Here is a 24,821-nt window from a genome sequence, read left to right on the forward strand (position 1 = left end):
GAAATATGATAGAAATGTGTAATGTTTTATGGAAATATATACAGTTATGACTGAGCATGGTGACCGTTTTCCCTAAATGCATTCTTTGCATTGTAATGTGCATGCATCACAAAAACAGCACTATATAAATGTAACTGTCAGCAATAAATGAAATATGCATAATGCTGAGGGGCAGTAACACTGGCCCTAAATAACTATTCACCCAACTTGTTGAGTTTTAAATGCAAGCAACAGCTAAATTCGCTGTGAAGGCTGGTAAAATGTGCTTTGTCGCAATACCCATATTACAACACATCTGGCCCTTTAATCTGACAGTTTTAGATCCAACCTACCAAATACTGAGCCTTTGGATTGAGAGGTTGTGGGTTCAGTTGACGGCCAAAGCTGTTTTTAGCTTCAGCATAGCAGAGAATCTATCTTGATTACCTTGAAAACATCAGATTTGTAAACCGATTTGACACTGAGTAGCCTACTCTATTGTAGCCAACACTGGCAAGCAACACTCGTGTTTCCAAGGAGATGAATGCATAAAGCAGGATGTTTTCAATACAGTTAGTTCCATATAAAGAAGTGCAGATGCTCTAGATTTCCACACTATACTTTATTTATGCAACATTCGCTCTAGAATCTATTAAGATTTTCTTGGCCTCTTCCTTACTTATCTGCTTAAAATGTGAGTGTTTCCGTCACCCATGGTCCACCTTCATTGATTTAATTTTATTGTTGTTATCGGCATTACATTTTGGATACTGAACCCATTTAAAATGCTACAGATTCTTTAGTGAAGAGTTATTTAAATTGTTATGTTTCAGCAGACTGAAACTTAGTGGAAAGCTTGCAGTCATTTGACAATGTACCTCAGAAACAAAAGCAGTAAAGCATTTATCAAAATTAATTGTGTTTCCAGAGCTTTAAGAAATGATTGACTATAATAAACCGGCTTGTTTTTGGTAACACTGCTTGCTTCCTATTCTTTCCCTCTAAAGAGCGGCCTACGTTTTTGAGGCGACCGATTAACCAGGTGGTCCTTGAGGAAGAGGTGGTGGAGTTTCGATGTCAGGTGCAGGGGGACCCGCAGCCCACTGTGCGTTGGAGGAAAGATGACGCTGATCTACCCAGAGGACGGTAAGGAGGGAAGAGCTTAAACACTTCCCTAGATAACAATAAAATAGTCAAGAAAATATATTCATCACAATAAACATGCATGCAGGTTTACTGGGTGTTTTACAGCTTCCGGTAGCTGTAATTTATTATTGGCAGGAGTTGTAATTGCAGGAAATAAATACATTGGTTGTTAAAAATGTGTGACCAAGACTACCTAGCTGTTGACCATAGGAGAGGTGTTAAGACTTTATTATCTTTGTGCTATGAAAGTATTTTTTGTCAGGAGAAACTATACTATTAGTTTCTCATTAGACCCATGGAAGGTTTACTATGAACCTAGTGTCAAGCGACCTCTACACAAAAAGCTGTTTATGCCTACCCTTCATAGTGATATCTGGAATGGATGAAACTGTTACAGAATGTCTTAATTGGCCATGTTCCAAATACTGTTTGCAAGCAACTCCATTGTTTTTGACAATTTTGAAGCCACATGGGGAGTAGAATATCAGACCTGCTAAAAGTCATAAAGATCCCTATAGCCTTTAAGTTATACTTCCGTAAAGTGTAGTCATATAAGGTACTGTAACAGTGGAGAACAGGAGGTGTGGGTTTTTTGTTGACACGGCACACAGATTGTATTTACATAGTCTCAGACAGACTCACATGGCACTACCAGCGATAGTAGCTCACAGAGGATATACATTAAAAAGCACAAAAGGCAAAATAAAACACTGCGTAAAAACTACAAATAAAAGTTGCCCTGAATATGGCTAGTGCTACTCCCCTACACGGGAGGTCCCGCTCATAGACCTCGCAAAACTTTAGGTGGTTTACTATCCCCGAACTAATCCCTGTTTCTAAAACCAGTTCACCAAACCCTAGCTCTGGATATACACACTGTCGCTGGTGGTTGTGGCTTCCTCTTCATAGACCCGAGCACATTCCGATCCCTGATATACACACGGTCTCTGCCTCTTCATTAATCTCTATTGCCATGTGTGTAAACCAGGATCGGAGCATTGGTAGAGTAGACGGTATTAATCCTGGTGCTTGCTATGGCCTTGTAGCAGCCCTGAGGTGTATAACCATGAAACTTTCATACCTGACGCTCCGCTGGAATACGCCCATCTGCTGGTTAGGGATCGGCAGCTGGCAATCACCAGCTACTTTTCCCCGCAACCAAACACAGCAGGTAGGACCTCCAGACAGGCCATCAGGTTCTCCATTAATTCTTTAAAAACATAGTTTACACACAACACTATAAATACACATTTATATATATTCTTAGTACAGAATTGAAAAAGCACAGCAAGTGAGACAGGTGGTTTGCTTGCATATATAATGTGTTTCATTTAACATGACATTTAACATCCACCCAAGAAGAACCTCAGCGTTGAGTTTCTTTGGCAGCAAAGCACTTGAATGCCATAAAGCATTATACAGTTTTCTTTTTTTTTTCTCAGCAGGATTCAAAGTTGTGACCTTTTTGGCTCGCTGGATCTCAGTGCACACACATCAAAGAGGGGAGTGCTATGCTTAGCTAAAGAGGCCATTTAAACTGGTACCTATGTACCGTACATTTTTTCAGCAGTTGAAAAAAACATGTATCGTCATTGTCCAGTGCCAAAAATAAAAGTATATCAAATATATAATGATCAAACATCTTTTATACGATTTGTCACACATAACATTTCTTTATCACGATTTACTGTACTTCTGATGTTTTGCAAGTCAGTTAGAAAAAAAAACCTAATTGCTTAAGCATGAATAAGAAGGTGTAATAGTTTGAGGTTTTGGCATAAGATAAAAGATTTATCTAGCTATATTTTTATCAGTTGATGAAACAAGATACAGGATATGCTTAGCAATGTTGAAGAATCGTTAATGATAATCACTCTGCAATCCAAATGCAGATCAATAACAGTAAAACACTTGACAAAATTGAGAAACAGTAGATGCAATAAAACATGTTACTGCAAACACAGATAACAGGGAGTGTCAAATGATAATATGATACCGTTTGAAAACAATATTCAATATTGAAACCCTTAAAGGAAGGACAGGAGATGTGAAATAATTTTACTAAGCAGACTTTGCCAGTGATGACAGCATTAGTTATATATGAGTTAAATATCTTCTTCGAGAGGCAAAACAGACAGTAGAAAACACAAGAGCAAATATTAAAAATAGTGGGCCAACATCTTATTTAACATGGTAGATACCTCGGGTTCGATTCTGATGAAACAAATGCAATCGCAGACGCAGTGGTTAAAGTGAAACACGTCTGCCCTGTATGGCGCGGCTTCTCCAAAAATGCGATTCTGATCAAAATAAAAACCCAGCGCAAGCGCGTTTAGTGGCGCAGTGGCAGCGCCCAGCCAATCAATGCTGAGTAGGTTGGGGGATCTGCTATCCAATCAGGGCCAGGCAACAATCCCTTTAAGAGACAGAATGCTCTTGCGTCACCCCAAGGCTCCATTTTAAATATAGAAGTGCCGATCATGTCGGGCGGCAGCAGCGCAGAGCAAGAAAAACAGCACAAGTCAGAATAGCAAGTGGTAGGCCAATCACCAACAGAATATGTAAACCATGCTTCACGACACAGGAGATTGCTATATTAATAGAAGAGGTAGAGGCAGTAGGACAGTCATTTATTATTTACAATAGTTATACAAGGTACATTATTTCATGGCATTGACATTACTACATGTAAAGTGTGAATACTTACTACCCTCCCTGACCTGTCTACCAGTAGCAGCAGCTGATTCATTTTCTAGCGGGACATGAAGTGCCGCATCACGTTTCCTCTGAGCTTGTAATGTACTAGAGTTTCAATATAACCAGGGCTTTAGTTGTCATAGAATATTTCCCGATCCATTTTCTAATTCGTTATTATGTTTTAAACTAGTTAAGCTCATACATTATCAGGCAGCGAAACCGATATTTAGGTTCAGGTCTGCCGGTAGTAGTGACTTATTTCAATCACGGAAACAGAGCAAATACATTGTGTTAAGTTTACACAGCAGTTAACTTGTTTGAAGTTGCACATGATACACGCACACACACACAGCACTAACAACAACCAGGGAAAGAAAGGACAGACATACACGTACAGATACAGAAGTTGTGCTCCTGTTATGCTGCCCTCCATATACTGTACATAAATATTTTCACATGTAATAATTGCTATGAAAATAAATTGCTACAGTCCTCGTGAAAATAAATGAGGTACTCCATTGTATTTGCAAAATACATTTTCTTTAATTCATACATTTGTTTATTAATTTACGAATAATATTGTTAGTTTCTAACGTTTTATCATTTTTTCATCTTATGTTCTTTTTTCCTCTTTCTATGTCAGTCCAAGTGCACGCAGTTGCATGTTAGGACTGCTTTGCTTTTTATAGTGTGTTCAAGTCTTAAAGTTCCTGATTGCGCCAGTAAATAAACCTGGTTTCAGCGGGTCTTAACGCAGTGCTCAATTGTCTATTTAGGACCCCATTGCGCTGTCATCAGAATCGCTTGGGCAAATATGTTAATGATACCACACCCCGAAATTTATGCCGACATGTGGCGATGGGGCAGGCGCTATATAACGGTGCAGGACATGTATTCAGAATACCATTTCAGCGCAGTGAGGTTTTTGTGCCACAGAATCAGGGTCAAGCACCGTTTGCGCTTGCACTCGCATTTGCGCTGTGATCAGAGTAGAGCCACTCATCTGAATATCGCTGTTCCTTTGTTGTACTTTAGCTCTTTTTGTAGATATCACATATTTGTAGTGCTGTTTTGTACATGTTAAATATTTTGGAGATTAAAATTGGTGTCATTATATAATAGTACACAATTATGTTTATTTTGTGAACTATATACTGAAGGCAAAAACAGATGCAAGTAGTGGGTGCTGATCATTTCAAACGGAGAAAGTGGATGCACACATTCCTTTCCCAAGATTGTTAACCTAATAAGGTTTTTCATATTTTAAGTGGCTCCTCTTACCAAATTATTTTGACATGGTCGAATCAGTCAAGCTATGTCAGTAGTATATCTGTAAAACCCTTTTCTAAATGTCAGAACACTGAAGGGATGATAAAAATTGGCAACAGCACAACAGTTATCTAGACAGTCTCATAGCTGCAGCTGAAAAGGATATTGCAAGCAATGAATGTTCATAACAGTATATTGTACTGTTAATGACCCCAGTATCTCTAGAACAGAAAGAAATGCATGCATGTATCCAGTGCCTGTAAAGATCATTAAGAATGAATGTTTCATACAAGGTTTTGGCCCTTGCAGAAAAAAGGAAGGCATGCAATGTGACATATTAAATAGAGGTTGCCACCAAACAGACAAGGTTTTGTTAGATCGAGGTGAGCAGTGGCATGTTCCAATTATGATGTCACAACAGTGAATGATATGCAAAATACTGAAACTGCTAAGACTGGAGCAAGAACATCCATTAATTAAGATAAAATATAACAGAATATTCATCATGAATATTAATTATTGTGTCTTAATTATTCCAGGTTTCTCCTGTTACTTGAGTGGGATTTATTGCTTGGACATGGCATTTTAAATTTTTGTAAAGAGATGTCTTCAGGTAAAAAAAAAATATGTGCAAATTAGACAGAAAAAAGCCAACAAATGTGAAGGTTTGGCTAATTAAAGCAGTCAGATGGCAGCAGATAAGCCCCTCCCAGCATCCACCAGATACAAGTTGATGGAATGTCACTGATAGAACTGCAGTGTTTGAATTCCAGCTATATCAAGGTCCAGTGAAGGCCGGAGCTTCAATGTGCAAACTCATATTTCAAAGAAAACAAGAGGATATAAATACAAATAAATGGCAACATGTAAAAAAAAAAAAAAAAATAGGTTCATTGCTGCTCACAGAAGTATAAGGTAGTGTAACTTAAAGCCAGCGTGGTGCTGCATTTTGCCTACAAAGGGTTTGGCATTTTAGGTTAACTGCTTCATCTGTCTGGCTGCCTCAGCCATGTGTTTACCCATGCTCAGTATTCACTCTGTTGTGCTGCCTCTCCCTGTAGGGATTAGTGCTGAGCCAAGACATAGAGGGGACTAAAAAAATCTCCAAAGGGGGTTTAAGATACATACACAGTAATACAATTCTGGCATGTAACTCTGCAACCAACACACTGATTGTCTCTGAGCAATTTTTGTGTCGTGACCTGATTTGAAAACTTTTGGCAGCAACACAATTATTCAAAAAGGAATACTGTTGTAGTGAATGGAAATCCTAGAGCTGTCCATTTTTTATTATATTTTAAATGGTCTGCTCGCTGTCCGTACAGTTTTGCCAGGACCCTCTTCAAAATTAGATTTTAAAACAAAACAGTACTTGATTTGTTTTTAATAGTAAAATCAATTAATCAATCAATTGATTGAATAATGATTCATTTCATTTGTTTTTTGTGCACTGAAGACTTAGCAATATTACCAAATAATGTTGGCATTTGTGGACATTTTCAAAACAGGTCACAAAAGGCCACTTGGACTAATGGGAGAAAAGGCCACTTGGAATAATGGGAGATCATTTGGTAGATTTTCTTAAAGCGGTTAGTGCCCCACAATGATATTAAGTTTTTATTTATTGGTCTCTCTTACATTTGTCAGAACATTATTCTTTTGTTTATGTTATCATAAACTGGGGCAGCAGTGTGGAGTAGTGGTTAGGGCTCTGGACTCCTGACCGGAGGGTCGTGGGTTCAATCCAAGGTGGGGGACAGTGCTGCTGTACCCTTGAGCAAGGTACTTTACCTAGATTGCTCTAGTAAAAACCCAACTGTATAAATGGGTAATTGTATGCATAAATAATGTGATATCTTGTAACAATTGTAAGTTGCCCTGGATAAGGGCGTCTGCTAAGAAATTAATAATAATATCATATAATCACCAATGATGTATTTTGCTACACAATCTTTTACCCTCATTGAAACCTGTTTGCAACTATATGTAAGTCATATGGGTTTCCATGGAAAAATAAAAATAAGTCTCACCTTTTTCTCACGCTATTTTGGTAGTACCTTTTCAGGAAATTTGGGTTTCCATTAAGTTTTCTTTTAGGGACAGAAATACTCCTTCCAAATGCAATTATATTATATATTATAATTATATATTATAATTATAATATTATTAATATTAAAATACAGCAGGGTATATTTAAATGTTTCTGTCTGAGTTCCAGTTTGGCCTTGCGTGATGACTGATATCGTGCAGCTTTCTTGAACTGGGTTTCCATGAAGTTGTAAGGTTGTGTTGAAGAACTGCAAGTGCAGTCTGCCTCATTTGGCCACCAAAAAACTATAATAATAAAACCAAGGGAAACAAAATAAAAACCCAGACATAGCGTTACACACACACAAAAAATATTTATTATAAACCTATTATACGCATACATATATAATATATACAAGTTTTACTACAGAACCGTAGCTTCAGCAAGTCTGATCCTTACGGTAGACTACGAACAAAGCTAAAATCCAGCACTTTAATTTAATGATATAAAAATGATCCAGTCAAAATGTTTAGTTCGGTACATTTTCTTAATACTGGTAGTAAATCTACAATAGGCTACTCTACTTGCCCACATTTCCCACTACATACTATTCTTATAAAAATACAGTAGTAGTAATAATAATAATAATAATAATAATAATAATAATAATAATAATAATAATAATAATAATAATAATAATACCTGAATCCAAATTTCGCAGGGACAGTGCAAGGCTCTTGTCAGTAGAATGTGTTTATATCTTTTTTGTTGTTGTTATTGGGGATCCAGTATACCGGTACCCCATACGAGTTTAACACATTTCTCAGCAGTTTGTTTTGTTTTTCATGTTTTCGTTCTTCTAAAACAAATCTTGCTCAATAAATTAGGTTTAAGAGATTTTACTTCCAACTCTATAGGTGGTCACTCAAACCTGGTGCTATCGGTAGCCCGCAGCAATAATACAGGAGGCCATTGGCATGAATTCCCAGCTATGCTAATTTAATACATTTTGGAGTACAAACGTAACAATTTTTTTTCTCCTTGATATGTACCCATGATAGTTGCTACGTAAGGCTAGTGTACAATGAAGGACAAAAAGTCTAAGCAATCAACTATCCAATCACCATACACAAGGATAACAAACATGTAAAGGATGAGAAAAAATATCTTTCTATGCTTTACAAAGGGCTTATTTATTTATTTATTCATTTATTTTTTAATTTGTAGTAGCCTCAGTATTTTTGTATAACCTTGCTTCTAAAACAACGAAACTATACATGGAATAATTTGAAAAATTGAATAAATGGTGTCACATAAAAGATTCTGAATGAAGAGGTCTTTAAACCCCTCATACTGTATGTTTATTATTTCCTATTTGGTCAAAGACCTTGCCAGGACAACTCCCAGCAGACCTTTATTAATTAAGAATTGCATGGTAAGGCATTTAGTTATAGTAGAAAGTTGCGCGAGGTTACGTCTCAAACGGGATCTTCACTGCTAACGTCTCATGAACGTAAGGTACGGCTTTCAGACATGTTTCCATGCAAAATAATCTTAGTTTTTGGTCAATTTGTGCAGCTTTTTAGTATGAGAAGGCAATTTGCCCACCCCTTTGAGTCGTACATCACATTCTCACGACAATGGAGCCAAACAGGAATGTTCCTAAAACTAACCAAAGCAGTAGTACAGGAGGTTATAAATGACATATCTAACTCTTTAAAAGAGGCAAAATATAGGCTAATATTTTAACTTGCTATATGGAACAACCTTTTTAAATATGTATAAAAACTATTTTCAAAACCATACTGGGCAGCTACACTTGTAGGTTTTTTTTTTTATATATTGTATTAGAAAAATGTAAAAGGAGCAAAACTGTTTTACTTCCAAAAGGAGGGATGTTAGTTTTTGGGTTAGCCGAAGATAAATTGTAATTTTGAAGAATGACTAAAGCCCAGATAAAGCTACCAGAGTACTGGTATGAAAAAAGGACTTTGACAATGAGACCTTAATTAAATAGCAAAGTAAAAAAAAAAAAAAAGAAAAAGAAAAAAGAGGTTCTTAGTGTGTGAACACCTAAGCAGTGGCTTTTCATTACCATCCTGGCTTTTACCATGAATACATCCCCCTGGATTCTCTGGAGGTTCTTTCTCCAAAGCTGCGATTGTACCTCTCTGTTTGTTGTACAGATTAAAGAATATCCATTTTCTTTTACTCCCAATGGGGGATCGTCAGTCTGTAGCTGGATTATATTGCTGCATGCTAATACATGAGTTGCAGATATTTTTTATAAGTTGCCCTAGCTAGAACAACGAATATCTCTTGAAACAAAAAACACAAACACTAACTTTAATACTAATTCTGTTTTAAAGTGCGTTATAGTTTTTAGTAATATTGTAATTATTCTATATTGCTGCTTTTTATCCTCTGTGTTGGTGCAAGCAGCAGCAAATGCAGCAGTTAAGATAAGTACAATCAGGACTTTTGTTGTTTGTCGTTTGTTTTTGTTGTTACTATGCCCTTAGCTCCTTTTGGCAAATGTGCTTGCAATATGGTCTTCTACCAAGTGGTGTTTTTATCCCGTGGACAAAGTGTTTCACTTCATAACTCAAATGGAAAGATTCCAACTAATTTATCAGAATGTACTGTGGAACAGCTTAATGTTAGGTCCCTGTCAAATAAGGCCCTGTTTTTAAATGAATTAGTTGTCGATAGTAAAATTGACTTCATGTGTCTCACTGAAACATGGCACAAATCCGTCAATTTAGGTTTACTGCATCAGTCTGCACCTGCAGGGTAAACATTTTGTGAGAAATCACGTATGATTGGTAAAGGAGGAGGTATAGCTATTATCTATAAATCTCACTTTAATGCTAAGGTTTTGCCCCTGAAAGACTTCTCTTCATTTGAACACCTTACATTTGGATTTCCTACACCATTGTCGTTAACTCTGTGTACTGTCACCTAAGTACAATTCTTCATTAATTTCTGAGATCAATGAATTATTTTCTATGTTGTTTATTGATTATTGTTTATGGTGATTTCAATGTACATTTGGACTCTCCTTCCACTATGGCTGTAGAATTTCATTATATTCTTGATTCTTTTGGGCTTTCATGATTCAGTCCCCCACACATGTTCATGGACACATCCTAGATCTTTATATCTGTAAAGGTAGTGCTTTCTGATCTTGTTTTACGAAATCTAACTATATCTGATCATTTCTTAATTATTGCAAAAATGAATTTTACTTCTTTCGACCAACCTAAACAAACTAAGGAAATAACTTACCACATAATGAGTCTTTTAGAGCCAGTGGTCTTTAATGATTGTCTTGCCTCTTCATCATTAGTCAATGTAGTACTGAGTAATGTTGATGATGCCGTGGCACTTTACAATCTGACCTTGACGAACACAATTAACCATATTGCCCCACTTAAAACTCGAATTATTAAATAAGACATTTTACTCCTTGGTTCAATGATGAGCTTAGGGCTCTAAAAACAACTGGTAGAAAACTGGAGTAGAAGCGATCGGGTCTTGTTCAGAAAGAAATGTGGAAAAAACACCTTCTTGATTACAAATTAGCCCTAAATTCTGCTGGGTCTTCTTCTATTATAACTGAGGAGCAGGTAGACCCTAGAGTACTGTTTCAAACTTTTAATCAGCTTATAACACCAAAAAGTGATGCAGGTACTTCAGTATTGGATAACTTAGCTAATTTCTTCACTGACAAGATTGTTACAATAAGGAATTCTTTTACCCTATCTAGTGAAGATTTAACTGATGTGGGCATCGAGATCATAGTAGCTCCACATAGACTTGCGCATTTTGCTACAACTGATATTACTGATGTCTTAGATCTTATCAATAAAGCTTGTTCCATCTCGTGTTCTCTTGATCCTTGACTGACTAATATTGTCCGTCATGGTGCAGATACGCTTGCTCATGTGATTTGTAATATTGTGAATCTCTCCCTAAAAACTGGAACTGTTCCATCTAGTTTAAAGTTGGCAATTGTAAAGCCAGTACTTAAAAAATCTACATTGGATCCTGATGTCTTGTCTAATTATCGTCCAATTTCTAATTTACCTTTCCTTGCAAAAGTCTTGGAAAAGGTTGTTATTGCTCAGTTGTCTGCATATCTCTCTGCTAATACTCTCTTTGAAAAATTTCAATCTGGCTTTTGGAAACAACATAGTACAGAGGCTGCACTCATAAAAGTTGTTAATGACATCCTGCTGAATGCAGATGAGGGGCTGTTATCAGAGATTGTCTTTTTGGATATATCTGCTGCATTTGACACCATTGATCACACAATTCTTCTTGATCGCTTTGAGAAAACTATAGGCATTACTGGCACAGTACTCTCCTTGCTGAGGTCCTACTTAACCTCCCAACATGAATTTGTGTCCTTTGGAGGATCAAAATCGGCTAATTCTCTTGTTGTTTCTGGGGTTCCACAGGGCTCTGTCCTTGATCCTTTACTTTTTAATTTGTATATGCTACCGCTGGGTAATGTGATCAGACAACATGGTTTTAATTTACACTCTTATGCCGACGACACCCAGATTTATTTCAAAATGAGTTCAGATGATGTAAACGTAAACTCCAGACTATCAACTTGTCTTGACAAAACAGGGGCTTGGATGTCAAAACATTTTTTGCAGTTAAATGCAAATAAAACTGAATTTCTTTTACTTGGCTCTAAATCAGCATTAAATAAAATCCTACAACCAATGACCTTTGGCAGCCCCCCATTAGCTCTTCGCAAGCTGTGAAAAGTCTTGGAGTCTTATTTGATTCTACTCTTAGTTTTCAGCATCACATTTCAACTGTAGTGAAGTCTGCTTATTATCATTAGCGGAATATATCTCAAGTCTGTTTGTATCTTGCAGAATCTGACATAGAAATGTTAATTAATGTTTGTTTCATCCCATCTGGACTACTGTAACGCCCTATTGGCTGGTCTACCTTGTAAACTTATCATTCGCTTATGTATCAGGTTCTAATACAGATGCTGACAGGTACAAAAAGATTTGAACATATTCCACCTGTTCTTGCCCGCTTGCATTAGCTTTCGGTGAAGTACAGAGTTATTTTTTAAATTTTATTAATGACATTTAAGGCTGTCTCTGGAAATGGCCCTGCTTACATTAATGATATGCTTTTACCTTATGTCCCTGGATGCCAGTTGAGATCTGCTGATGCTGGGCTTCTGGTGACTAGAATGATAAAACGTAGCTCTTGCGGTGGAAGAGCCTTTAGTCATTATGCACCTGTATTATGGAACAATCTTCCAATTGAAATAAAGCTGACTCAATAAATGTATTTAAATCAAAGCTTAAGACACATCTTTATGCAGAGGCCTTTTAGTAAATTGGGATGGTCTATTTAAGAATTTTGTTAATATGTAATTTATTTATTTATTTATTTATATTATTTATTTATTTTTTCCCATTTGTTTTTGGATGTTTTTTTTATATTTTATTGTATATTATATTATTGTATTGTATATTTATTTGTCATGTGAAGCGTTTTGGGATGCCTTGGTATGAAAGGCGCTATACAAAATAAATTTGATTGATTGATTGATTTAACTACTGTAGAATCTTAGCGAGTTAGTCGCAGAAAGTTTCCTTATGGTATTGTTTCGTGTTTTCTTAAAGATACTGCTGGATAGTCATTTTCAAAGTGCAGAACTACACATAAAATCTACCATTTTGCTCATAAATAGAAATATACCTGTGTCTGTTTTTGTTTTTAAGAACTTATTTTAAAATAGAGTGCAGGGAACTTATGTTAGATAATTCAGTTTGGACTTATACAGTATACTATATATGTATTAACATAGATATAATAAATATAATAAAACAACAACATATTATTGTATTTCTATCCAACTAAGCTTCTATCCTAGCTCTAACAATGATTTTCTCTTCTTGGTCCTCACATTTCATAATTCTAATTAGGCTTACAATAGACAGTAACTGTGGGGGGGGGGGTTCACTTTGTATCTGAGAAGGTGACACCGCCATGATTAAACTAATGAGCTTTAAAATAACACAACAAAACAAGTGCCATTTCTATGGGCTGTACTCATTGTCGCTCTGGAAGCTATGTGTGTCTGTTGTCTTTGTGCTCTAGCTCGGAGCAGGTGGCTCAGCTGAGTAAATACAGCTTTAATGAAATTACAGGCTCCCTTGTAGGCCACACTTGCAGACACAGTCTGATTAGATGAATGTTGTGCCAAGGAATCGAAAGTGGCAGCCAGTTCGGCAAGCAAGTGGATGTTTAAATAAATGGTGGCGCCCTAGCTATAGTAGGCAAGGCTTAAAGGCAATTCTTTCTGTTCTGCAAAGAAAAGCCAGAACAGATTGCAGAGAGAACAATTCCTGTTTAACCTTAAAACTGTCAGGTTCCATTATTCCCTAAGAGGGGACAGCTCCAGGGAGCAAGAGTTTTTGTTTCTCCAAAGTCTTATCAATGAGTAGTATTTTATAGGTCCCTCGTCCAGCTATAATTTGTATTCACTACTGTACCCAAAACTTGACCTTATCGAGGCTTGCCAAGACACTGTTGAATTACTTCCAAATCCACTTGCCGTTAAGATAAATTAGTTAGAAGAAGGGTCCACTCTTTTTTTTTTTTTTGACCGAATAGGCAGGAGTCCAAAATCTCGGTGTTATTTAGCCTTATTGGAAATGCACTGTGGGCCAAACACTTAGCGAAGCACTCATATGAAAAAATGTTTAATTTTGTAAAGCTGAGTGAATTGTTCTGAAATTTTCACTTCAGCACATAAGAGGTGCCAGCTGGGTTTTTCCTCTTCTCAACAGATTAATTCCATATGTGAGATGGTGTAGTAGTACTTCATGGAAAATACTAGGCATTTTATGGAGGTTGGCAGCCAAGTAGTTTAGCCTATTTTCCATGTACCGTTGACATTTGTTATTCAATATCTTAATTGGACCGACATGAGAAAAAAGTAATTTATACCGTATGATGACACATATTTTGTCCTGAAAAGCTTGTATGTATGTGGTGACATGTACAGTGGTCCAATATCTTTGGTTTCTGTATCCATTTAAAAGGTTTCATTATAAATCTCACATGGTAAGGTTTTTGGGGGTGGGACCTAGAAAGCTTTTCAGTGAAGGAGAATTCTACAGCTATGGCAGAAAATCTTGCATCACCCTATAGAATTAAGAAATTTCGCTTCATGAAGTCGAATGAAACCTGATGAATAATGTTACATTAACATTAGGGATGCACCGAATCCAAATTTTTGAGATTCGGACGAATACTGAATCCATCTCAAAAGATTCAGCGACTGCTGAACCGAATACTGAATCTACAAAAACTGTCAAGTAAAACTGAAGGAAACTGTTGAATGAAAAACAGACTGGCAGCTAGTAACAAGGGTCACGCACAATCTATTGCTTTGAGCCTTTTAGTTCATAGTATTTTTATTACCGAATGGAAATATATCCCTGAATAAGATTTCAGTTTGAAACGTACACAATTTATCACTAGACCCCTCCCCCACAACAGAATGTCAAAATACAGAACTGTTTACTTTACCTTTACAAAAAAGGAGAGCTGCATCTTTGCCATAACCCACTATTTCTTTAATGACATTTCAACCTGTGTCACCTGATCTGAAAGTAGGGTTGCCACCAGGCTCCAGTATCTCTGGACACTTTAAGGCAGGTCAGGTTTTGTAACTCGCCTCTCTAAACTGCAATGTATTCAGTAAAGTGAGTGTGAATTGTGCAAACTGTTGCTAAATTAATGTAATTGTTTTACTTAGTTGTTACCAAAAGCACACACATGCCTGTGAGGATAGTTTCCATCAATCAGACCTATACAGCAGCTGATTGGCTTTCTGAGTCTCTGACTGGGCGGGAATGTGTGAAGCAAGAAATATTAAACAAATAGAAACTTTACCTGCTATCACAAGGTTAAATTAAAGAGTGCAGGTGAGTGCAAAGAGCCGAGTTAAAAAACCTGACCTGCCTTAAAGTTTCCCTAGATTTCGGGAGCCTGTTGACAACCCTATCTGAGAGCTATGAGGAACAAAATTACCGTGATGAGTGACCTGAATAAAAACCACGTTGATTTAAATGCACCGTGTGTGTAACACATATCAAATAGACTACAAAATAGTTTTTAAATGATTTTAATAAAACACAGCAGTTCCTAAATGGTTCAACTTGTATTGGCACATTACAGTAACGTAAAATTTTATTTACTAAAGCATATTGTTCAACAATGTCTTGCACATCTGACAGTTGTAAAGTTACAAAAAATATATATTTCTGTGCACCAGTTTTTTTATTTTTTTTCTCTCAGTATGATTTCTAGAACACGTCTCAGACAAAACAACAAAGCACAAAAGTCTACAACAGTTTGCCATTACTATATATTACAGGTTTACTGCATTACTTTACTCCATGGAAAATGTGATGTGACTGTGCTGTTGCATACGACGGTATGTTTGCATTCAGCAGCTGGGTGACGTGTTCATGAAACGTGTTCTTGTTATTAAATATAAAAGTTACGTTCAATACCGGATTTGTGTCTTTTATTTAAAAAAGAACCACTCACATTGGGGGGATATATTAAAATGGATGTGCGTCTGGGCAGATATAGGATTCGATTCACCGAACCCTAAGAAATGGGCCGAATCCGAACCCTGCTCAAAAAGTAGGTATTCAGGCCAAATCCGAAAGCGAATCCTGGATTCGATGCATCCCTAGTTAACATATTGAATTACAAACCGCTTTGTAGTTTTCCATATACTATACATATACGAAAAACATTGACATTTCGAAATCTAACATAAAATAATGTGCTACTATTATGGCATCCGGTAGACTTTTGTGATTTCTTTAATTAAATGATGTTAAATAAAATATCTAAATTATGTTCATATAGTTTTTTTTTTCAATGATGCCTCAATCCTAAAATTCTAGGTGATGAGAAACTTTTGGCCATAGCTGTAGGTGGATAAAGTGCATCAAAACCCCTGGCTTTTAGTTTTATGTAGAAAATATGTTATAATTTCCTACCTCATTAAATCTCATTTAAATGAGCACTCTTGGTCAGATTAGTAGAAATGAATGCACCTTTTATATGGCTATTAGTCTTGCCTTTGCATTAAAGGGTGATAGTGTGCTAGTCATTTTAAAACTGTGAAAAACAATATTGTCAAATGTGAGGCAATACTGTGTTATCACCCATGGCGTGTGATACATTGATCCAAAGGACATGAAAGCAAAGGAAGCAGAACATTGTGAAATGTATACAAGTTGCAGGTCATCTGATTTCCATTGGAGTCCAGTTTCTGCAATACAAGGGGGTTAAGTGACTTGCCCATAGGTGCAATGTGTCTATCAGCTCTTGGTGTCAGCTCTAACCAATCATAAGTAAGCTCATTTCTGCCAAAAAAGCATATTTCACCCCCGTCTCAATGAAGAGTTTACATAATGTATCTGTAATCACATTCCTGGTATAAGAAAGATCAGAGTATACCCAGCTCCCTGCAAACATAATGAGCTGCTATTCTTCTTTCTCAGACATGTTTTCATGAATATATAAAGACCATCTTGTGGATATGTACTGTAGACTGGGCCTTTAATATGCCAGTGGCAAGCAGTCAAGCTGTTCTGATGAACACCATTGCAGCCCTAATTTCGTTTATTTTATTCAGTGAATCTCTGAACAGATGGCGATAGTTTTGACACAATTTCATTTTCAAAAGTTCTGTCTTCTTCACCCCCTTTTTTGGGAGGTGCTGGCCCTTTTTTTCCCTTCCCATTGTCACAGCTGGGTACCAATCAATCTCAATTCACGGTACAGTGATGATAGCACATGTTGTCTGGGGGCCAGATCTGATTGGTGTGCATTTTTCAGCAGTGTTTCATATCAGAAAAAAAACATGTCTGGGTGGCAAGGACTGTCAGCATACTATTGTAGAACTGCCATTAATCAAATAGTGTAACAATGAGCACATTCATTCGAGCCACTGACTGTCCAATTTTAATATCAAAATCCCTCCTTCATTTTCCTTGTAACATTTTTATTCAACAGCAGTTTATTTTCCATGTGCTTTGGTTTTAATTAAGTCTGGCTTTACCCACACACATATTATGCAAGTGTGTGTCTGCGGGTTTGAAAAAGCAGAGCAGTGTTAGGTCTGTGCTCAGTGTGGCAGCCAGGCAGACCTTTATCATGTATAGTCATAGGGTGATGAGAAGTGGTAATTGCCTTCGGCTTGTCCTAAAGTATTCAGTGGCAGATGGGTCCGAAAGCCTTGGAATGAGAGCTTTTGATTTTCATTTTAGCTTATAAACCCCAGTGGCAGAAATATTGTCAACACAGGGACCTGTAACAAGTACAGAGAGCCTCCCTTTCACACTGTGCTCACTGACTTCTAAACCAAATGGTGGTACAGCTTGAGCTGGGGTCCCTTTACATATGCATTCATATGCTATTATTCTGTTATTGTGTTTATGTATTGCAAGTGTTTCCTTTCAATTAAATTAAAAAATACCTCTATTTATATATTTTTCCACATAGTGCTATGCAAAAATCAATGTAGTATTATATGTTGGTGTTGTGAATATAGTGAAAGTTGAGGGACAATGAATCAGGCTGCTGTCATGCACAGTGTCCAGTGTCATTCAGTCTTGAGCCTGTTCCAATGAGAGACTGACAACTGATGGCTTTGTCCGCTGGGGGCTAAGTTGAGTACACTAAACTTGGAGCACACTGTAATTGTTAGAGGTCTGTTCTGGAGTGCAGTACAAACAGGAGTTTAACATCTATCCAATTCTCTATCCAGATATTTTTAATAGGCTTCTGGCTCTGAATATTTAATGATACAGACCTGCGTTAAGGGTATACCCACTATTGCTTTCACGCTTTATTTCACAGAATTACTAACTGGATCCCCAATTAACATTTCCTCTTGAACTCCACATTAGTATTCCTCACAATTGCTATTTTTATCCTAGTATAGGTAACTCCCAATATAAAGAACATTTCACCATTAAGACCACTGTCAGTTTTTTTTCTAAGATCTCCTTTTACTATGACCAAGTCTTTATTAAGATAATTTTCATTCGTAGATGTAATAGATTCAACTGTATTATTCCTTTCTTTCCTGTCTCTCAGCAGCTGCCAGGTTTATCCCCTCCACTTTTTTCATTATGAATTGCTGAGTTGGCAGGCTACTACAGAGGGCAGAGGAACATCATTATAGCTCTGAAATGATGGAACCCTGTTAGGATATGTTCTAATCCAGGGGCTCCACTCTGTGTCTATCAAAACTTACACACAATTAAACAAATAAATGATGGAAACATCATGCAGGGGAGCATGTTTAATATCCAGTCATGAAATTAAATAAACTTAATCAAGTGAAGAAAGCTTTGGAGTTGAAAAAGACTACCTTCAGAAATGTGCAGAAGCAGTGATTTAGAACCATTTTTTCAAAGTACAAAGTACAAATGCACAGGAAAATGTTATCTTTATTTTTGCTACCTTTTATATTAATGATTTCATCTGCCTTCAGACAGTCAAGGTTCTCCAGCTACCTGCATTTGCTCCTTTGTGACAACCCATTTGAAATAAAGTGCAGCAGTAGTGTTGCTAGGATATATATGATTTCCAACACACCAAATATAATGGGGTTTTTTTTCATTCCTTAGCTATGACATTAAAGAGGATTACATGCTTCGCATAAAAAAGGCTTCCAGCAGTGATGAAGGTACCTACACATGTATTGCTGAGAACCGTGTTGGAAAAGTGGAAGCTGCTGCAACCCTTACAGTCAGGGGTAAGTAATACATCAGCAAGTTTCACCAACATTTAATAGGATTGAAACAACACACTGTATACTACTTCAACATGAGGTGCTGAGTAACAAAACTTTAGAGAAAACTTGAAAGATGACCCCCAGTACAAATATATTTCATTATTAATCTGCGATATTCATTGAAAAATCTAAATATACATTTGTATTGTGGTAAATCTGCACTACAACAATTGAAGATAAACAAAATGGGCAGCAAAATAATATTAAAGGAGCTGGAATATCATAGGAATCACATAAATAAATACCTTTTATAATGTGAATTTTCGTGTTATACTGGCATGGTAAATTTGAAAAAAAAAATAATAACAAGTGCAAATGAATTCCATTAGGATTTGTAAGTATTTGTGGTTGCTATATGTATCACAAAACACATCAGTAATGATTTATCTGAAATAGAAATGAAAACGCAACTGCTACACTATCAAAACCATATAGCAATGGATATTTAATATGCATGAGCCAATAAAATGACTTACATACTGTAGGTCATGCAGTAATCTTAAATGAGATTTTTAACAAGACCAGTAGGCAACTCTGCTTTTCAGATTTAAAAGCATGCCAGTAAGAAAACCGTGTTTCTCTTTGCTGCATTATGGCCTCTCAATACCAGAAGAGGACCACGGCCCATTTGACTGTGTATAGGACCTCTTTAAACTAATCAGATTGAAGAATTGGGGCAGTTCATTCCTTTTATTTATCTAGAAGATGTTTCATTAGGTTCACATGGAATTCTGGCTCCTTCTTTGTTTTTATTATCCTAATTCAGTTTGAGTACACAGCACCTTTGTAAGACAGATACAGATGCCATTTCACAGTTTAGTGGTGCATGCTGAAGGTTTTCTGTAGAGGTGGGAAAGGTTAATCAAAGCATTTTTGCCATAATCTCTGTTCTTTTTTCCCCATGCACGTTGAATCAAATGTTCAAGGTCCCTGTGGAATGGTTTAATAATACAAAGGGGAGGGTTCAAATGACCTGTGAGGCCGGATTCAATTTTCCACTTTTTAAATGCATTGATTTGATTCAGTTTAATCTGCTGAATGCAAAACAGAGCACCTTTCAACAAGGTGTTTCTGTGAGGAAATTAAGCCATTTAAGAAGAGCTTTTTTTTTTTTTTTTTTTACGAAGGCTGAATGCACACACAAAGTCTGGTATAGAATAGCAGGAATGAAGTGTGCACATACCTTAATTGTCAGCAACATATCACCTTCATCACCTAAAGAAGCACTAATATTGAGGGATTACAGCAAATTCACCTGTTTATTGGTTTAACTCAATCAACTAACTATGAATCCTGAGATCACTTGTTGTTTCTAAAACAAAAAAACATTACTTCATCCACTGAAAAGGAATAGCAGACACTGGTAGTAGATTGTTTTGTTTTGTTTAATGTATCCAACCATTTTACTGCTTTTGACCCCAGTTAGCAGATAATACTTTTAAAATGCACATATTTTGAGGAAACTTTCCAGACCCCTCCTTTATTATTTATTTATTTGTTTTTGTGACACATAGCCAAATCACATACTGCACCATACACTTTATCAGTAAGTAGTGGTATGCCTTTATAAAAGCATTATGGTAAAACCAATGCAAAGACTGCAAAAGCATTTTATAAGCATTCATTTCTCTATTCCTAATAAAAAGGTGTCACATTAATGATCATTTTTAAACTTATATTTCCATGTAAATACAGTATTTATGTGTAATAAAAGTATATTGTTAATCACGTTTTGTTTCATTGCTGTTGCTTTAGTCCAGGGGTGGCCAACCCTGGTCCTGGAGAGCCACAGTCCTGCAGGTTTCTGGGTATCTTTAAATCATTAATAACTAAAGACCTGGAAAGAATGTTAGTGTTGACCAATTAAGAAAATAATTGGTTCAATTAAGTAATTGAGAACTCAGGTGGAACAGATTTTATTTTATATGAACACTTAACAATGTGGTGTAGTTATCATCGGACAATGTATTAATGTATAAACTTTAATGGGCAGCAGTGTGGAGTAGTGGTTAGGGCTCTAGGCTCTTGACCGGAGGGTTGTGGGTTCAATCCCTGGTGGGGACACTGCTGCTCTACCCTTGAGCAAGGTACTTTACCTACATTGCTCCAATAAAAACCCAACTGTATAAATGGGTAATTGTATGTCAAAATAATGTATAAAAAAAAAAATGTAATTGTATGTAAAAATAATGTGATATATTGTAACAATTGTAAGTCGCCCTGGATAAGGGTGTCTGATAAGAAATAAATAATAATAATAATGAGAATAATAAATCAATTATAATATCCAGCCATCAGGGGGTGATATTTTTTAAGTATAAAATTGGATCAAAGGCAAAAAATAACACTTAACCACTTCAACTCCAGATGTAAAAATGAAACCCCTTCTCAGGTACCAGATTTTGAAAATAATAATAATAATGTTTTCAAACCTGTAATTGCTATAAAATGTTAACATATGATGAATAAAACACAAATAAATTACCTAAATTGTGTTAACCCTTTATGCTGCTGTGTACTACATACCCATATTCAATATAGAGATAAAAACACGTTTTTTGTTGTTGTTTTTTTTTTTAACAGTTAAAATAAAAACGCTGCTAATAACAATAATAAACAGTAAACAGTAATTATCAAATCAAAATCAAACAACATCTAAACGTGTGCCACTATCGACTTGCTCTGTGCCATTTATTGAAATATTCAATACAACAGAACCCGGGGTTGCCTTCTCAACCATTGAACATTTTTCTTGTGTCTTCTTTTGTTTTCATTTTCATAGTAGACCCTGCACCTTTGTTGCAGTCTCTGCTTCCCTTGTGTTGGAGGGATAGTCACAAATGTGTGTACACAGCTACTTTGCGCAGGCATTGTGGTGGATCTGGCTGCCGCATTGCCTGTACCCAGTGCTGTGTTTTGATAGTATTTCGTCACAGCACTGCCATTTCAAACCAAACAGCTTCCCATTTGCATTTAGCTTACCTGTAAAGTAGCTGCATGCTCTTCTGTTTGAACAGTTTGTATTTTTCTTGGCTCCATATCCTTTTCATCATCATTGTTGAGCGAAACGTCAGCATCACTCTCGCTGGTATCGAAATCCACCAACTTCACTCCACTCAAAACAAAAAATAATAATTTAAAACACTATATATATATATATATATATATATATATATATATATATATATATATATACTTGGAAAATTTGAATGGCTTAACGCAATATATCTCAGTCTTCTAAACACCCACAGGTAGATTGGAATCGCTACATGACACGCAATTGGATACAAATGTCACCTGACCCTCCCCCGACTTTCATTGCACATTCCACAGTACTAGCACTGCCTTAGAGAATGAAACCTTAAACGCTAGACTGAGAAACCACTCATAGAAAAGAATGGGAAACTTGACGTACGCAGGTACGGCAAGGTACTGTAAGTGGGTTTTCATTTGATGTACGTGCGTACATCATGGTGTTGAAGTGGTTAAAAGGAGGAGGAGCACATCTTTAGGTACCTCAGAACCACTTGCCCCACTTTTAACATAAAGCTAAAGTTGTTTGTGGGCTGAATGTGTCTATTAGGATGTCATGTTCAATTGTTGTTTATGATATCCAAGGATCCTTGAAATACAGTTGTCACAGGTTGTGGAAATACTGAGGCGGGCCTTTGCATGTCTTTGACCTCTTTAAGAAAAACGTAATTCATCAGTTTTTTCCTCGTTGAATTGTGTACACAGAGCACATGTCATTCATTCTGACTTTATTTTTTTTCCTATTTTTTCTGTTATGTTTTGTTCTGTTCTTTTTATGTTCCCACCACACCATTGTTCTGTGTCCAGCTCGCCCTGTTGGTAAGTAACCATCCTTAAACCCATTTGTGCATGAGCTTCAGGCAGTGCTTGAAATCAGGACTCATTATTAACATTAACCAACGCACAGCAGTACAGTAGAATAATATGCAGTTGTTTTATTAGTATTAGTCATTTCCAGTCTTGAAAAAAAAAGCCTATTCAGTTCTGTCCTTTTGTACTTATTACAATTTGCTTTTCCCATAATACTAACCTGTTAAACAACTAAACCTGAATTCATCCAAGTTAAGAAGCCACCATGGATACTGTTACAAGGGCTGTTATCCCTGTTTATTACAGATTGTTGTCTCAGATTTGTTATATAATTAGTCTTGAAATTAGAAGCCTTTTTGAATTGCTTTTTCACACCTCCATTACAGTACATAGCAAAAGAAAGGCTGCCCTGGCTTTTTAAACATGGAACAATGGATTCAAATCAAAGCTAAACTGAAACAATTGAAGAATTTACTTTATATTTCTACTACATTTGTTTTTTTCTTGCAATTGAGTATATTCTGGCTTCCTAAAAGATCATGTCTCCTTAGGTTTGCACTCAAAGACACACCCCCACCTCCTCAACTATACTTGTTCCTAAAGGTCCCTGATGTTTTCACTGTCATTGACAGATTTCCGTAGTAACCTGGCCTTGCTGTCAAAAGCCACCAATGTCGGTTGTTACTGAATGTGTCTTTAAAACAGAATTAGAGGAAAGGGTTATAAAAGCAGCACAGTGAAATATTTTAAATACGTTTGTGGTTGTTTAGTACAGGGCACGCTTTTACCATTATTATTATAGCTGTCATTTTAAGGAAAGGGGCTAATGTGTGGGCATAAGTTTAATTAAAACACTGTCACCCCATTTATCTGCATCAGGAAAAAAATAATAATAATGGAGAACTGTGACTCGGTTAAAGTAGCCCAAGGTCTAAAGTGTGATTGTCAGAAATTATTAGGTTGAAAAAGCTTTGAAAATTAAACATGTAGTCCATCCACTGGAAGGAGACAGTAATTGCTTTACCTCTCTGAATAAAATATGATTGAAAGAAAAAGGGCCTTCAGAAATGTATTTGTTTTAAACATCCAGACCCTGGGCAGATGTGTTCCGTCATGAATTAAATATCTTGTCTGATAAACCATTTCCTTTGAGGTGAAGATGACTTTAATAAATCATTAAAGTCTCAAACCAAACGAGCTGCCATTTTTAGAACTTGAAGCTCAACTGAGTAATTGTCATACTACATCCCTTCAATAGCATAGAGGTGTGCTGTTTAAACATTCATTCATTCACTGTTTTCTTTACTCACAGACAATTTTTTTAGTTTATTTTATCAAGAAGGCCCATATCGTAGTGTATGAAGCTGTTAACATTTTATAATTTGAAAAGAAAACGTGCTGTTAAAATACATTTTGTATTTACTATACAGTACTGCATTTATAGATCCACTTTCACAGCTTGTCGGGCACTAAGAGACAGCTCAGTTTGCCATGATAAGACATTCATTTTGTACAGTACAGTAGTGGTCAAAAGGTGACGTTTCTTTCAGAAATGTAAGGCGCTTATAAAATAATAATATATGACTCAGTAGATGCTTTCTGCTTTCTGCGTCTGTAAGAGGCCAGCCTTGAACAGCTTTCTCATTACAAAAATCGTAATAATGCTTCAAAAGTCTCAGATCTCAAAACTCAAATAGGGTTATACGTACATAAAATTAGATTTGACTTAGGGGTAAAGAAATGGTTGCCACCCAAAAGCCTTTGAATATAAAATAACTTGCGTGACTGCTGAAAATACCTCCCTCATAATTTAAAAAGATGCAGCTGACAAACCCTCAGGCAGTAACACAATAAAAATAAAACTCAGAATACAGGTTGGCCTCTTAAACCATCACATCTCAAATCTGATATTAGTAATGTACTGACAGAGTGTGGAATATGTTAGCTATCTATATATTTTTTATTGCTTTTTTAAAA

General features: G+C 36.3%; 1 protein-coding gene across 10 annotated transcripts in view; it reads left to right on the top strand.

Annotated features, from left to right (window-relative positions):
- The window catches only part of LOC117405606 (roundabout homolog 2), a 714,952-nt gene that overhangs the window by 605,279 nt on the left and 84,852 nt on the right, over positions 1-24,821 (top strand). For 9 of the 10 annotated variants that reach the window (XM_059031304.1, XM_059031303.1, XM_059031309.1 and 6 more), the window contains 2 exons: positions 987-1,125; positions 18,835-18,962. In XM_059031304.1, the coding sequence (XP_058887287.1) occupies positions 987-1,125; positions 18,835-18,962 (267 nt within the window). Of the gene's footprint in view, positions 1-986; positions 1,126-18,834; positions 18,963-22,236; positions 22,854-24,821 lie in introns of those variants that run through there. The other variant, XM_034922972.2, reaches the window with a different exon arrangement.

The sequence above is a fragment of the Acipenser ruthenus genome, chromosome 9 (genome assembly GCF_902713425.1).
Source record: "Acipenser ruthenus chromosome 9, fAciRut3.2 maternal haplotype, whole genome shotgun sequence".
Taxonomy (NCBI): Eukaryota; Metazoa; Chordata; class Actinopteri; order Acipenseriformes; family Acipenseridae; genus Acipenser; species Acipenser ruthenus.